At 46.7% G+C, this 14,910-nt stretch overlaps 1 protein-coding gene across 1 annotated transcript in view; it reads right to left on the reverse strand.

The window, feature by feature from the left end:
* JAG1 (jagged canonical Notch ligand 1) overlaps positions 1–12,856 on the reverse strand; it is a 35,744-nt gene extending 22,888 nt beyond the window's left edge. Inside the window, exons 1-3 of the mRNA XM_069008977.1 lie at positions 12,208–12,856; positions 11,047–11,352; positions 241–292 (exon numbers count right to left, since the gene is read on the reverse strand). Of these exons, the coding sequence (XP_068865078.1) occupies positions 241–292; positions 11,047–11,352; positions 12,208–12,279 (430 nt within the window). The 5' untranslated portion in view covers positions 12,280–12,856. The remainder of the gene's footprint in view (positions 1–240; positions 293–11,046; positions 11,353–12,207) is intronic.
* Positions 12,857–14,910: the final 2,054 nt, after the last annotated feature.

The raw sequence follows: 14,910 nt of genomic DNA on the forward strand, positions 1-14,910 counted from the left end.
TCTATTTTTAGGCATCAAACTGTTGGTGCCTAGGTGAGCAAGCTACTCATCCTCTGCAGGCAATGTGAGTGAGACAGGCTGCTGCAGAGCCTGGAGGAATTGCTTCAAATTGTTTGGGGGAGAGCTTTTCTCTCTCCTCCTGCCCTAACTCACAGCAAGCTGGTGAGGCTCCCAGAGGCCTTTCAACACCCAGGACACAGAGGTGTTGGAAGTAAATAAGCCAGCAGAAGGAATACTTACTTGTGGAGTTATCATTGTAATCCCATGCCTCAACAAGCAGTGTGTAGGATCTCTGCAAAAGAGAAACAGGAGTTAGTTTCAAAGCTACACATGTCTAAGGAAAAAAAAAAAATTGAAAACAATTTTAATTAGAAAGAAAAATTCTGGTCTCTGCCCCAAAGCAGAATACTTGAAAACAGAAATAGGTAAAAGATTATGCTTGAGACAAACATGATCTTCTTGAAACCCCATAAGCTACCTTATCCAGTCTGACTTAGAAGACCTTTCACCTTGGATAGCTCATCTTTGTCATCATTAAAGCATCTTATGTACTTAACCAGGAAGTACAGCCTTTGACACTGCACTGCAGCCGAAATAAAGCACGTGTGGAACAACTGCACATGGAAGACAGAAAGCACTGGGATAGCACAGCAGCATCAAAAAACCCAAAACCAAACCCCCGCTCTCAAAAACTGCTTCAAAAGAATTTTAGTTACAGAAAAATAGTCTTGATGTCCCTTCCCCCAGCCATCCTGAAAGCAAGAAGTGTTGCTAAGATTACTGTGCCCTGCCTTGACAGCGCAATCTCCAGGGACTTTGCTTTTCAGCACCCCCTTTGAAAGCTTTGTCTGCATGAGGGCCATCGCAGCTCCCACAAGTATCAGGTAACGGAGGGAAGAACTGATGGATATGGGAAGGGGGTGGGGTGAGAGAGAAGCATTGTAAAACAAAGGCTAAGATCAGCCTCTTTGGAAGAGCAGGGAAAGGGAAGCCGCGCTATCCACCCCGTGTCACTTTTACAGATGCTCGAAGCTGCCAATGAGCTCTGTAGCACTCCAGCAATAATAATCATAAGCATAAACTGACTGAAGTGACTCCATGGGCTGGAAAGATGCCAGCTATTACATCTAAGCCACCTTTATCTTCAATCCTAACTTGAGAACAAGACCCATTAAAACATCTCCTCCTCCTCCAGCTCTACCCTGAGATAGTATTATCCAGGCTGTATCTTTCAAAATTGCCATTTAGCCAGCCATATCCAAACTTACACAATGATTAAAAACCAAAACAAAACACCTCCTCTCCAGAAGGAAAAAAAAAAAAAAGGCTGAGGAAAAATAAGCAAAAAATATGACTTGCAAAGTAAGATATATAATAAGAACTACAGATAAGGCAACAAATATAACATCTTTCTGGAGAGTAGAACAATAATAGTACAAATAAAACTCTGTGAAGAGTTTTGATGCTTTGCCATAGCAGCTGTACACTGCGAGGTTTATTTCTCCTAAATTATGTCCATGCTCAGTCACAGGCTGCTCATTTGTGGTCTACAGCGCTTCGCACCCTCTCTGTAACAGAAACCAAAATGCAGCTCCGAGAGTGAGCTGCTACAAGGTGCAAGGGGGTAAGGCAGACCTCAGATTCCTGAGGAGGAGAGGAAACAGAAAAAGGGGGGGGGGGGGGGGGGGGGGGAGAAAAAAGAGAACAAGAATTGGAGCAGACTGCTTTCTCACGACTGGACACAGCATGAGCCTCTGAATGAAAACCCAGTTTGTGATGGACACCGGCTTGCTGTATAGCCTAAATATGCTTCATATTCAAAGCAGACCAGGATTCCATTCTGTTCACTGATAACTGTGGGAAAATGCTTCCAAAAGTAAGCAAAGCTGGGCAAGCCAAGACATGCACCCAAACTTCTATGCAGAGACTCTATTGGCCCAAACCATTTTTGGTTAATATTTCATGAAAAGTTATACGTTATTGGTTTCTATTCTAGACCAAGTCTGACAACTTGAAAGAAACTCTGAAAATAAAATAAACCAAAGTGCAACTCAGACATCTAACACTGCTTAAAACAGATTCAAGAAGTCTTTGCACAAGTCAGTGGTAAAAAAAAAGAAAGAATCAAAACAAACAAACAAAACCAGAATAGAACTCCTGAGCCACATTACTGATGCAGATTGCACTATCTTGGGTGCCTCCTCACTGGTTTAATTACCAACATTAAGCAGCACAAGCTCAACATGTTACTGCAAGCTTGAAAAAAAATATTATGATATAGAGAATGAATTATGGCAACTAGCACTACTTCCAATAAAGTTAAGGATGTTTTCCTTTCGGCCTTGCATAATTGTTTTGGAAGATATTTTGTCTAAACTCATAGCAACAGTTCCCTGCTGGTTCTCAGGACTGTTTACCAACACACCTAGCCCTTAAGGAAAGGAAAGGCTGAACCCTAGCTATGAGTGCTACTGTTGCTAGATACTTGTGTGACCACTTTCCACTACCACAGGAGAGTTTGCTTAGAAGAGAGGAGATGCTTCTGCTTAACTGGATGGAAAAAAAAAATTGCAGGGGGAACAGACCTACCCTGGCAATTCCCTTGTTTCTAAGTGCCCCCTCTCATCTCATCTGAATATCTTAAATGAAGAATCCCTGTCCTGAAAAGGCATGATAGAAAGAATGCAACTTGAACACTTGGCTCTGTCCCTCTCAGCATGGGGAAAAAAACCAAAAAAACCCAAGACTTTGTGTTCAAGATGGGACACTTTTAAACAAAAGCCACACAGACACCCAGAGCCTCACACCAGTAGCAAGCCCCCCTCAACAATCCAACTATCACATACCTCTAGCCAATTCCCTCAGCCCCCCCCCCCCAAAAGCAGCTCTGTGCAAAGCTGCACTGTTGAGATTTTTTAGAAGTGCGTATCATCCCCACTCTATAGATCAAGGATTCAGATATCTCAGGAATGACTGCTTGCAGTGTGGAGGTTTAAGTTTTCCCATGCCCATAGATGACCTCTGCCCATCTTTGAATAAATATATATATCCAGACACAGGAATTCCACATCATGCACCTTATTCCATCAAAGCAATGTCCTAGGCAACAAGGCAGCAGTGAACTTTCCAGAGTCACACCCAATTAGCCACTGTAAACCTGAGCTTGACCAGAAGGCAGGGATTCTGGCTTGAGAGGAAAGGCAGATTGAAAGGAACAGCAAGTCCTTACACTTTGCAGAACAGCCCAGAGGACTGAAAGGCAGCATGGCCAAATTTAAGCAAAACTTCTGAGTTAAGCTAGGACAGGAGAGAAATGGTCAAGTCCACATTCCAAAAAACAAAGCCAGCACCAGAATGCAAGAGCTGTTTCCCTCAATAACAAGACACCGTGTCTTGATCCATTTATAATACAGCTCAAGTGACTGTGAAGACCCAAAACCCATCTGAAACTGTCCCTTTTAAAGGTCTGAACGGCCAATGCAACCTGCTTTCTGGTTATTTAAATGAATCCTGGCAGCTGTGGGTAAACAGGTGTTTAAAGCTCTCTGCTTGATTACCTTCTTCCCTCCCTTCATCCAGACATCCACCCAAAAGAGGTGCTTTTGTACTTTGGCTTCTAAAGGCACTCTGCAAGTCAGTGGGCCAGAGCAAGATTAAAACATCCGGCTCCTTAGCAAAAGCGCTGCCTCCGTTTTCAAAGGGCTCGCAACTTGTCAAACTCCTTTCCCTCCTATCCTTGTGGTTAAAGCATGCAAGAGCTTTGCTGAGCATGTGAAACCATGACTAGACAAATGCAGTGGGAAGTTTTGCATTCAGAGTGCTGCGCCCGCTCCTCTTCTGCCAAACAAGGAGAGCAGGTTGAGCCCAGCAACCTTCTCCTCACGCTCTGCACAGCTGTGAAGACCAGTTTGAGAATGGTGCTCACACCCTGTCTGCATCCAGGGAGGGTGGTGAGGACACTGGCACAGCAGGCCACAGCTCACTGCCAAGGGGTCCAGCAACAGCTGGGAAGGGGGTGAGACACGGAAGAGGCAAACTGAGGCATGTTTCAGCATGCCCAAGGGCCAGGAGGAAGGCATCTCTGAGCAGGGTTAATGCTAGTCACAAACCCACTTCCTCTGAACATCACCAGGACTGTCACTGGGGTACCCTGTCACTCCACGATGACACCATACAGGTGCCTCACAACATTGTGCCGTGGTCAGCCAGCTTTGACAACTAAATATCCTTCAAAGGAGTTAAAGGCAACTGGTTCCTCACCCAGAGGACATGTGAACGTACTCCAGAAAAGGAGGAAAACCACCTAACCCTCTTAACATTTTTTGAAATGGAACAGCATCAGGAAGCTCCTCTTTGGGACAGCCTATGTAAGGACAAGGCAACACCCTACAAAGCTGCTACTCCCTCCACCCCGTGTACATAAACACAGCCCAAGCCATGGCAATCTCCCGCCTCAAAGCCCATGGCCAAGAGCTCAGCTGAACCCCAAGCAGGCAGCCCAGCCAAGAGCCTCATCAGAACATGCCCACACGAAAACACAGCATGCTGCTCCTTTAGGCTTCATTCTGAGTAGCTCCTTCGCTGCTGTTAGTGCCAGTAAACTCTGCACTGCCACAGAAAGGAGACATGAAAACAAATTTAACCATATTAGCAGCTTCCAGGAGAGACTTGCCCCCATTTTGCCTTGGCACAGGGAAGGCAGCAGCCGAAGTCAAGACTTTCATTGCACTACAACGGCCACCCTCCTGCCAAATGATGAAGAACACAAAAGTACCGCTATCCAAACCATGCATACGCTTAAGCATCCAGCAAACCAGGCTGATCTCTGATCTGGCAAGCCTGCTGGAATAATGAGTATCCTGTGAATACATAATGTGCTGAAGTTGCCATTGTGTGAAGTAAGTCCATGGTTTGTCTGGGAGCCGAGCAATGCTGAGTCTACTGCTGCTTCCTGTTGCTTGTCCTGTATTAGCATTATTTTTGGATAGGCCCCATTATGTTCTGTAATCCTCACTGCAGTCAGTATGGCCACACTATTGTTCTTGGTTAATATTAGCAGTCAATGCCTCTGTCTGGGTGGCCGGACTACAATGTATTCCAATCATAAAACTAGCATGCATTAATGAGACAATGTACTGGGCACAGGGGGGAGACTTGGGGTCTTCCCTCCTCCCCTCCTTTAAAAATAAAAAAAAATTTAAAAAGTATAGCAGCTTCTCCCCCTCCCCCCCCCCCTTTTTTTTTTCTCTCTTTTTAAACTAATGATTTTAAGTGATCTCAGCTACCAGGGTGCTTCACACAACAGCAGTATTTTAATCAGCAGCTTATCTAGTTACAGAGTTATTTTCTCACGGAGCCCCACTTGTCAAAGAGCAGCAGATAGGCCAAAATGTCAATGGTTGCTTTCAACCTTCCCCAACAAGCAGATTACCTGCCCTTATCAGTCCCCCTACCTGTTTAAAGCATCCCACTGATAATTAAATGCACCAGTTACAAAAGGGTGGCAAGGTTAATAGACAGAATACCTAGTAGCCAGCCAAGCAAAACAGTCAGGTTCACATGGAGCAAGCCTGAACAAGAAGCCTTTCTACTTATTTACCTAAGTGCCTAAGAACTGGGTTGAGCTGGTAAAGGACTCTGGATGTTTGACTATTTACAAACCACTTTAACCACTTCTATCCACTTTTTGCAGTTTCTTCTGAACACTACAAGAATAATGAGTGTAATTTACGCTGCAGAATAGTGACCACAGAACCATGAGCTCCAAAGACTTAACAAGAAACAAATGCAACAGCTTCTAGTTTTGACATCTTTCCCTGTGTTAAGACACAGGGGTTACCAGTTAAATTATTAGAACTGAGTCAATTACCATATAAAACTTCTGTTCATCAAGAGAAATTCAAAGGCAAGCTTAGTTTAGTTTTCAAAACCAATCCTGTCATTTGTGTTATCTATAGAGATACTTCTCCTTATCTACAGAGAAGTACTTTTAAGAATTGTAGCTTAAGGCTTTTGCTTTGCAGGGCATCCCAACTCCATTAGGACTGAAGTTGGAATAAACAGTTTGGACCCGAGTTCACCAGCTTTAGAACCAGCTGACTTCTACTCCAGCCTCCAACCCACAGTGGAGCGATGTCTCCTTGACTGAACTACAACTTTAAGCATAAAGCACCAATTTTATGTAATTCATTTTCAGCCATGCTGACTTCCAGCTGCATAAACAAGCTGACAGTGCTGGATGTGTGTAGCCTGAGAAAGTTTAGGAATAAGCTTCAGTGCCAGGCCCAATCCAGCTGCCACTGAAGCTAAACTGGAGTAGGCTTTTATTATAACAAGAACAAAAATTCTGGGAGCAGGCAAGATGAGGATTTATTTTTAGACATGTTAATATAGTCAAATGGATTTACCAGGAAGATGAAGTTCTGAACTGGCTGGAACATAAAAAACTCTTTAAACATGTAAGAAGTTCAAAATCTCTGAATGGCTGCATCACTTCTCTCCAGCCCTGGGAAAAAACCAGCCTTGTGATGCTAATTATGCTTCAGATGTCACTTAATACCCCCAGCTCCCTTTGAATAGTAATCCTAGGCAAAACATTGCACTTTGAGTGAAGATTTATTCTTATATTATTAATTCAACAATAAATGACAGAGTATGGATTTGATTAATATGCATTTTGTTATTATAAAAATTTCTTCTGATCTGCCCATGCTCCAAGATGACTTATCATGCATTGTTCAAGAAAATCTTGAGCAATATCTAGCATTTGCTTCTACAAGTTTTCAAGAAGCTAACTGGAGGGAGAGAAGAAACAAAATCAAAAGATAAATTTTAGTCTTATGACTGTGACATACTGGGCTTAAGAGAAAAAAAAGCAGATGAATGAAGTGGGTTTTTTTTCCTCAGATTCAAAAGGCTGTTACTTTAATATCAGCTGCAGATTAGTATTTTGGAAGTCTTTTGTGTTGAGAGAGAGAGAGAAAAAGTTCACTAGCTCTTTTACTATCCCTCTCTAGCCACAGAAAACAATGCCTACCTAGAAAACATATTTTACATCTTCAGGAATCAGCAGCACTAAGATTTGTTGTTAAAAAGGGGCAAGGCTGACTATTTTTTTAGGTTGACTATTTTTATTTTAAGGTTGAAATAAGATGTTCAAAACTCTTATTGTATTTTATGTTAAACACATTGAGATGCTGGAGGGTTTATTTCCACCTCAGTAGTTTCCTGGGGTGTTGGTGCAATTGGCCCCAATATTAAATAATTACAAGGAGCATAATATTGGGATAAACAAGCTGTTTGAAATTGGAGCTATGCATACCAAAGGAATTGCCAAGTTTGACCTTCTTACTCAGTCTCGCCAAACCCCCAAAAGATCTTTCTTTACATAAAAGCAAAATTTAGTGTTAAGTTTTGCTTAGTTAATTGATGCTCAGCTCCCTTAAGGTAGAGCACACATCACACTTGGGGTTCTTTAAGAAAGGCAGAGATTTGATTCATGTGAGAGAAGAGCATGTGTCTGCCTTGAAACAAAACTTGTTCAGACAGACTTTGACAAGTGGAACATGGAAATGCTTTTGTTCCATACTTTTTTATATGGCTTCATAAAGCTAAGCTTGCCTGTCAAGAAAGTCAATGAAGTCTCAAAATGAATGTAAGAAGCAAGCCTAGGTGCATTTTATTTTTTTTAAATCATCATCACTACTGTTTCGATTTACTGAAGAATTCCCAGCTACTGCAGGGGCAGCTTTCTGATCCACTCCAGTTCCTTTATGCTGGTCTGCTGCCCTGTTTCCTAGCAACTTACTCAAACCTCCCATCACTTAAATTAATTTATGGCCCACCGTCTCCACACCCATTACTCACAGGGGTACGTATCAAAACTGACAAGAGCAAACCACATGAGTTATTAATAAGACTCTGACACTTCAAATCTACATTACAACTGCAAGCTACCTCTAACAATACTTTTCAAGCACCCCATTCTCTCTCCTTCCTCTCCTGCATGATGAATAAAGGCCTCTAATGCAATACAACTATTTTTCACAAATGGCATAAGGGGGCAGCTTGACATGGGAAGAGGCTTTTGCTTTTCAATTATTTTTTTTAAGTAGTCAAGGCAACAAGACTTCTTAATGTTACTGACTCAAGCTGGAACATCCAAGAAAAGCCTCCCTCAGAGAGTAGAGCACAATTCAGAGAAGGGCATGAATTTTCAAGTGCAATATGATTAACATTTTAGTCTAGCTCTTAGTACCTCTACTGTAATTTTCAGCTGAATGTATTCAAAGGTATCTCTCAGCCACGAGTAAACGCAATGCTGATTGCAAGCTCTTACTGAAGTCAACAGTATTCATCCACCTAAAGAGTTTTTCAAGTTCTGAAATTTCAGCATCAGATTTGAGCTGACTAAATTAAGTTTACTACTTTATCCACAGAGCTTTGAAAATGCCTGAAATGATTTGTGTACACAATTTTAGTACAAATAAGAGCTTTGCCACATTAGATATTCTTTTGTTCAAATGCCATTTTGAAGTCACAATGGCTAGCATAAAAGCTGTGTCCTGTGGAAGCTAAAGCTGGGAGGCAGGCTTGATAATTGCACACAGACTATCATCAGAATCTCAAAAAGTGCATTTTTGCCTGGGAAAATGCAAGAGATTACTCCAAAATTCCAGGCTTATGAACTGAGTGTCTCAAGTTGTCGAGTTTTACCCATTTCAAAGGCTGCACTGGAGTTTTGCTGCTGCTGCTGAAGGATTCCAGTACTGAATGAGATTCAGCAGGACAATAGAAGCATTTCTTTTACTAAGATGCAGGCAAGCTTAAGAGACTTCTCCCAGGGTCCCCCCCCCCCAAACCACCCTCTACACACAGATTTCCCTTCCCAACCCTATGAAGAGAGAGGCTGTTAGAAGGAACACGTTTAGTTCTCACACCATTTTTATATGCACACATATAGATTCAAGGCACTCAAATTACTGGGAGCTAGTTTAAAAAAATCCTTGATGTACCTGACTTCTCTGACAAAAGTCAAAATCTGCAACACAAGTGCTACAGCCATTGGCAGAGCTTCAAATACCTCAGATTTTTACAAAGCCCTTTATCCCTTTGATGGCATATTTGATAACAGCTTTATCTCATTTCATGTTAGGGGGGAAAAAAAAAAGAAAGAAAGAAAAGAGAAAGAAAGAAAGGACAGACTTGTACTTCCAACAGAGAATACTTTTGTTAACTCTGCTATTGTACTTTGTAATACTATCTCCTTAAAAATGGAGACTTAATTTCTCCCTTGTGCCTCTTCAGCCCTCGATATTCCAGAAGTCCCAAATGACAGAGGAGGCAGGTAGGAGGCAGCACAGGACATTTCAAGAACACATGGCTGCCTGCAGCACTTGGCGGCAGGACTACAAAGTGGGTGTCTACACTAGAGAAGGAATGGTTTTGGGGCGGGCTTTCCTCCCCTCAGAAGTCCAGGCTGTCCCAGTAACCGGTCCTTATCTGACTAGGAAGGGCCAAGCTTTGGAGGGTCTAGATATGCTTCCACCTTGCCAGTAGCGACAGTGGCAGAGGATAGGAAACAAGATTCACCCCTCCCCTGCATGCACATTCAGGGCCCTCCTCCCCTCCCAAAAATGACCTTAGGCATCTAGGTTAGCCTGACTGGATTTACAAAACTGCTGAGCATCAACATACCCCAAGGCAGTTGGTAGGAAATTGTCTGCTCAGCGCCTTTGGAGAAGGGGTGTGGGGGGGAACAGTTGTGTTTCCTAGGTGATCTCAAAATAACAGTTTTAGGAGAAGAAATTTGGGAGCTTTCAGCGCTCATACCACAGCATCCCAGAGACGCACCTCAAAAGCCAGACAGGAGTCCCCCAGATCAGTCACCCCCAGCTTCAGCTCGCCTGCACACAGCACTGCCGGGCACAAAAACCATGCACCTCCTGCCATCCGAGGCCATGGCACTCTTCCATCTCCACAGATCCTGTGGCCCTGGAGCCTGTCTCTGTGGGTCTGTCCTGCACGATGGCGATTTTGGAAAGCCGGTCCTCACTTTCTGTGCAGGGAGCTGAGGGTTCCCCTGCAGAGCTGCCATCAAAGCGTCAACCCTCCCGAGCAGCCCAGAAGAAACAAGCAGCAGTGATGTCTGAATGTTTTTTCCACGGCCAACAACAAAGCAGGATCACTGATGAAAGAAGGGATCACCCATCCTCCATCTCTCCGCTCTATAGGGCTGAGAAGTATTTACTAGAGTGGACAACACTGGAAAAGTTCCTGGCAAAAATCCCCACCTCCTTGAGCCACCGAGTTTTGCACACAACTAGAGGGAAGCCAGAATCTCTGGACCGCAGAGGCAGGTAGCCAGGAAAAGGTGTGCTGTGGGGAGGAGTGAAGGAAGTGCACCAAAAGCTAAAGCCAGACTTTTCCCAGTCTTTAGCTTCTTGAGCCCACAAGCACCTCCAAACACAGCCAGCTTCCCAGGGAAGCTGGCAACTACTTCACCAAGAACAGCAACAGCAGCTCCCATCCACACCAAGCAGTGCAGCGAGATTTCCCCTTGGGAGAAGCAGGAAGCCTTCCCAAACACGCTCCAGGGAAGGAGGCCAGCTATGACACACACTTTTCACACGGGATCCCTCTACAGCCCCTAACCCACTGCTCTTTTGGCATAAGCCCAAGACTTCACTGGTTAAGAAAAAAAAAGAAAAAAAAATGAACTTCTGACCTTCTAAGTCTCAAGAGACTTATTCATGCTGTAAAGTGCAGAGATACTGGGTTTGCTTCCCTGACCCATTTAGATCCCCCTCACTGCACATCTGACTTTCAAATTTAACAGGCTGTGCATTGTGAGCCCCAGGGAACAAAAACAAAAACACCACTACATTTTACTCATTTCTGTGCTGCAGATTCACGACGCTCTTGCCAAGATGCCTGCTCCCTCCCAAATCCTGATCCCTCTTCCCCTGGCACAAGAAGTTAGAGTTCAGCTCACTAAGGACATCTCAAGCACCATCCAACAGAGCCAGAGCAGCTCAAGCAACTCACCGGCCAGGCGAAGCTGAAAGGGATAACGATCCGGTTCTTTTCATTATTCCGGTTGTACTTTAAATTGAAGGTATTTCCTCCGATGACGGGAGTGGATTTGGATCCGAAGCTGCAAGGACCGCCAGCAGTGACCCGCGATTGATACTCCTTCAGGCAAACTTTAAAATAGGTGTCACACTCGTCTTTGGTGCATTTTTTATCTCCTGGGTTTCGGGTGCCATCGCAGCAATTTCCATTTTGCAGTTCACCATTCACATTTTGCATGGATAAGATCTCCAACTCGAACTGTCCCGACGCTAAAGTCACCTGTTAATCCCAAAAAAGAACCGGAGGGAAAAAAAACAAAACAAACAAGAAGAAAAAAAAAAAAAAGAAAAAGAAACAAGAGACAGACAGTTACCTAACTTTTTTCCCCAAACACAATCTACAACAACTCTGAAGACAGGAAAAAGTCATTTTAAGTGTGCTTTCAAGAAGCACATGCATAATATTAAAAATAAAACAAAGCCAACCACTCCAAGCTTTTCCCTATCAGACATCCATGAGAAGAGCTCATAAATCAGCCCAACTAAATAACGCCATTAATGCCAAAAAAGAACCTTAAGCGCCAGCTCCGAAAAAACAGCGTGAGGAAGGCTTCCAAATGGTTAGGAAATAAAACTAAACCAAACCAAGAGTGCACACGCGAGAGGCAAAGCCAGCAAAACGATGTAGCTAATAATGCACTGCCTGGAAAGGCACCCAATCACCCGTCTGCCTGCTCCGGGGTGCAGCTGCGCCGGGGAAGGCTGGAGCTGCCCAGCTGAGACTCAGACCCCGCTCATTAATCACCTCAGCAGTGCTGCAACTAAGTTTATTAAAAAAAAAAATTTAAAAAAAAAAAGGGGGGGGAAAAAAAGTAATTTCGGGGGGCGGTGGGGTGGGAAGATAAAAGCGGCTTGCAGTAATTAAGCCTTGCTGCAAAGAGCACTCCCGCGTTTGCCATCTCCGAGAAGTTAAGGGCAGCAGCTCCGCGCCGGCTGGAGAGGCTGTGCCGAAGCGCCCGTCCGGGATCTTCCAAACCCATCTCCCGCAAGCACTACAGAAAAGCACCAAAACGCCCGCAGCGCGCTCCGGGCGGCCGGAGCCGCCGCGTCCCCCGTGCCGTGCCCAGGTACATACCTCGGCCCGCAGCGCCAGGAGCAGGGTGAGGATGGAGCACGCCGCCGCGGCTGCCCGCCGGGGCGCACGCATGCCGCCGCCGCCGCCGCCGCGCTGCCCGCCCGCCCGCCTGCAGGGCCGCCGCCGCCGCTCGCTCCGGGTCGGGACGGGACGGGGAGGGCCAGGAGGGAGGAGGAGAAGAAGAAGGAGGAGGAGGAGGAAGAGGTGGTGGTGGTGGAGGAGGAGGAGGAGGAGGCGCCGCCGCCGCTTCTGCTGCTGCTGCTGCCGCTGCCGCCGCCCCGCTCTAATATACCGCGGCGCACCCGCGCCGGACAACGCCGCTTTTCAAGCGCTTTCAATAGCGCCCCGCTCTTCAATGCAAAGCAGCCCGGCCTCCTTTTATCCGCCTTATTCTCTCGCCTCCCCTCTTTTCTTTCCCTTTTCTTTTCTCTCTCTCCTTTTTTTTTTTTGTTTTATTATGGCGATTATTATCCCAATCCTTTTATTTCTTGCGGCGGAGCCCCTCGCCCCCCCGAGACACACACACGCGCACACACACTCACTCACTCACTCACTCACTCACACACGCACGCACATGCAGCACACGCACCGCCCCGCAGCCGCCCGCCCGTCTGGGAGCGCCGCCGCCGCTCCGCTTCATCTAGCCCAGGGCGGCAGGCGCATGCGCTCATCCATATGCATGAGGGGGACAGCAGGAGGAGGGAGCAGAGGAGGGGAATAGCACGGGCAGGGGAAGGCAGGTACCGGCAGGAGGAGGCGGCGGCAGCAGGGATGCAATGAGCTGCGGGTCGGCGGCTCCTCTGCCTGAGGGAGGTGGCGCGCCCCGGCCGCCCCGAGGGTCCGTCCCTCGGGAAGCGCCGCTCCGCAGGTGCTTCCAGCGCTACCTGGAGCAGGAGGAGCCGCGCTGAGGCGGCCCCGGTGCTCCCTCGGAGACTCCCGCGCTTCCTTAGCGGCGCTCCCGGCTGAGAGTTTTTCCCGCGCCGCCGCTCGCTGAGGGGACGCGCGGGTCCTGCCTGCCCGGGAGCCGCAGCCTGTTCTTCCTCGCCGCTGGTGGAAGGAAGAGCGAAGCCTTTTGGGGGACACTTTTTGCGGTGTGAAACCTTCCCCGTGCCACTGGCCGGCTGCGGCCGCCTGCCCTCCCCGCTCCTCAGTACCAGAGGCGGGACGGAGTGGGAGTGCTGCCGGGAGTGGGTCGGCGCGCCCTGAGGGACGGGAGGTACGGCCGGCCCGGGACTCTGAGGGAGCTCCGGCCAGCGGCTCTCCTCAGGGAAGCGGAGGTGGCAGTCGCCACCGTGTGATTCCTTGTGCCCTCCTCAACACGAGGTCGCGCCGCCGAGGGCCTCCCGCGCTTCAAGTGGGAGGAAAGATCCCTCAGCTGATCAGTCCCGGTATCACAATCCTGGTGGAGTGCTGAGACCATCAAGGACCCTGTCCCCCGGCTGGAGAGGCTCCTCCCGGCTTTCAAGTGGGTGCTGGGGTTGTTCTGCCGCACATCCTTTCAGGAGCAAGCTCTAGAGCCACACAGACAGGTGATTGCTTAAGAGACTCCCTGTCACAGGCTACTGAGAAGCCCAAAAGTTTGCACTGTAGCAAAAAGAGTTCAGACTGGTTCCCAGAGGGAGACCCACACATCAAAGGGTATTGAACAAAAAAAGAAAACCAAAACCACCCCACCCCTAACTTTGTGTCTGGTTTGGGAAGTCCCTGGGCTGTGGGTCTAGAAGTTAGGTAACTGTGCTGGGAACTCGCTGCATCACTGTCCCTTTCTTCCTGAGGCACTGGCGACAGGAACTTGGCCTACATGACGTTTGGTCTGACCCAGAACAGCTATTCTTATGTCCTGATCTATTCCACCCTGATCTAACACAGTAGATGTGTGAATGTCTATTTTATATGCCAGAGTCAGTGGTACAGAGGAAAACAAGATTTCTGACCTAATTTTATATCCTTTGTTTTCATTTCCTATGGCAAAAGCAAAGCACATGCCTGTTCTTGGTTGTGGTGAGGTCTGTCTCATTCTGGAGTTCCCCAGGCTGGAAAGCTGGTGATATTTGTGCCCCTCACCTTGGAACTGTGCTCAGACTTCCACTAGACTCCTGCAGATCAGTTCCCATTTGTGAGTTCATGACTTGGACTACACACCAGCAACTTTTGCATGCCTGTGAGGTCCGCAGTTGCCCAATACTCCTTCCAGCCTTGCTCAGCCCCAGGTTCCAGCAGCATTGGTTGTACCTTATTGGAGTCATTAACTTTTCGAAGGCTGATAAACCTTCACGATGTTTAATCCACAACGTGGCTGCAGTTTGGTGATACCAGTGCTGCTCTTCTTTTTTTTCCAGTGGGTGTTGGTCAGCTTCCACAGCCTGGTTAAGTGTTACTCATTCCCAAGTGCCGCACATCTGCTCCTCTGGGCCTTTAAATACCCTGCTGCCTGCTGCTATGCTCTGTACCTTTAGGGCAGGTCTGGAGTTGGCCTTTCTGTAGAAGGTTACTCCACCTGTTTGACTCCAGTGCTTAGGAAATCCAGAGTTCTGTTTCCCACAGTGCTTGTGACTCAGCAGTGTAGCTGCCCTCAAACAGAATTACTTGTCCAACAACTTAAAATGCTTTGCAAGCATTAATGAATTAAGTCTCCCAGTGTCTTGAGATGGAGAGTATTAGCGATAGGTAAAGCAAGGCAGAGCATGAGTCATGTGCAGAAGT

This window comes from Aphelocoma coerulescens, chromosome 3 (assembly GCF_041296385.1).
Source record: "Aphelocoma coerulescens isolate FSJ_1873_10779 chromosome 3, UR_Acoe_1.0, whole genome shotgun sequence".
In the NCBI taxonomy this organism is placed as follows: Eukaryota; Metazoa; Chordata; class Aves; order Passeriformes; family Corvidae; genus Aphelocoma; species Aphelocoma coerulescens.